The following is a 1931-nucleotide window of genomic DNA, read 5'->3' as shown; positions in this document are numbered from 1 at the left end:
ATGAAAGAAGGGAAAAACCTCAAAACACAGTTACTTTTGTTATCACACTATAAATCCTAGCTCAGGGATTATGCCAATTATCTGATTTACCTCTACAGAGCAACTGAAGAATTTATGCTTATTACCCTTATCATTCTTCATATGTTTGACTCAGTTTATTTATAAGAAACATGTCCTTAAAGGATTTAATGAAAAATAATATTCACACAAATTATTTGACTCTGGGATTAACATAAATCCATCCACCATTCAAATTCAGTTCATTTAAAAAACCAATATTTGGAGCGGTCACCTTGAGTGCTTTAAGATGAGTTTTGATAAAGGTGTCTCCATAATCCTTTTTCATGGGTATAATGTTGGCTCTTCACTCCCAAATAACATTCTAGTCAATAAAGCATGGTTGATACATTTCAGTGCTTCAAATTCTGATGCTGTTGCCGAATAATCTAGTATGTTTTTGCATCTCTTATTTAAAAAAAAAAAAAAAAAAAAAAAAAAAGGGACATCCACTGACAAACACCAGATTTGAGCAGAATAACCAGATCCAGTTGTTCTTCTCTGGAAAATCATTGCAGCCACCTTCTTCTAAACCAAGCCTCCCCAAGTCATCAAAATGCAGACTGACTGTTGGAGCATTTTGCAGGTTATGGAGTGATAATGAAGAGACTTTGCATCATCCCTATATGTTGCTTTCAAGAAGCCCTTCACCTTTTACCTTCAGACTGTGATACTGGTGCTGCTGAGGGCAGTGTTGTCCTGGTTTGTTCTGGGATCCACCGATGAATGCCTTCAAAAGTCTAAGGGCCGAATCATCATGGTGGTGGAGCGCAAGGAGTAGCTGGGGCCTTTGAAATAATGCCATTTGATGCCGTTGAGCTTTCCGTGGTTTTGCCCAGCTGTGTAGAACATCCCATTGAGATTGGAGGGGCCGCAGGCATCAAACCACCACCCTGAAACCAGTAAGACAACCAATCAAGCTGCAAGTGCACTAAGCATTTTTATTTTGTTTTATAGGTTTAGCTGATTAGCAAATCCTGGTATTCCCAGGCTCATAAATACACCTGCTGTGGTGGTGGGGGAGGTATTTTAATTTTTTGCTCTTTTGTGCCATTCTGTAGCTAGTGGTGCTGGAGAATGCACAGTTGTATTTAGAGTTGGAAAAGTATTTAAGTCCTAACTCATTCTGGTTTTATATGCAGTATGTGAAGCAAGAACAAGACCAACACAGACAAATAAACTGCTTTCCATGTTTAGATAGTATTACAGTTCACCCATCTCATGCACACCTCAGAAAAAACACTATAATTCATAAATATTTTGCATAATTTCACTTGTTTGGTTATTTTGCATATAAACATGATTTAATTTTATTTACTGGTCCTTTTCTGTTGCTTTAACTGTGATTGTTCAATTGCTCAGACAGTTTGCTTTTACTCTCAGGTTAGATGTTCTTAGGAAACATTGGTTATAAGTATGGTGGTGCTGCCCTGTTATAATGATTACGATATTATAGTAATAGATAATCAGTATTCAGAATGGTGTACAAGGAGACAGGTAGACTCTTTCTTTAAGGGTTATGATAAATCTATAATGAAGACTCAGCAAATTAATGGAAGGACTAACTGAAGAAGACAATTATAACATTGTAGGATGCTGACAGTCAGAATACCTATGTGCATGGATATATGATTTAGATGATTACCTGAGTGTGCACGCATTTAAGTGGCAGTATGGTCAACTTCAATCAACATATATTCATTGCATGTACAGTTTGAGCTGGAATAGTGACATTCAATCCTTAATCTTAATATTTTGAATGGGAAAACCTATTAAATCTTGAGCCTCCTAATCTTGATCTTGGAATGTGCCAAATGCTTTTGGGTCAGCAGAGTCAGGAGGGTCCTCGCTCAGATCCATCTGACTTTTCTTCA

At 37.2% G+C, this 1931-nt stretch overlaps 1 protein-coding gene across 1 annotated transcript in view; it reads right to left on the bottom strand.

Moving 5' to 3' along the window:
* Nucleotides 1–603: 603 nt before the first annotated feature.
* Nucleotides 604–1931, bottom strand: part of ANGPT1 (angiopoietin 1) — a 162726-nt gene continuing 161398 nt past the window's right edge. Inside the window, exon 9 of the mRNA XM_010577001.1 lies at nt 604–950. Within this exon, the coding sequence (XP_010575303.1) occupies nt 790–950 (161 nt within the window). The 3' untranslated portion in view covers nt 604–789. The remainder of the gene's footprint in view (nt 951–1931) is intronic.

This window comes from Haliaeetus leucocephalus, unplaced genomic scaffold, assembly GCF_000737465.1.
Source record: "Haliaeetus leucocephalus isolate CR32 unplaced genomic scaffold, Haliaeetus_leucocephalus-4.0 Scaffold555, whole genome shotgun sequence".
Lineage (NCBI taxonomy): Eukaryota > Metazoa > Chordata > Aves > Accipitriformes > Accipitridae > Haliaeetus > Haliaeetus leucocephalus.
This window is presented reverse-complemented; position numbering and strand designations above follow the sequence as displayed.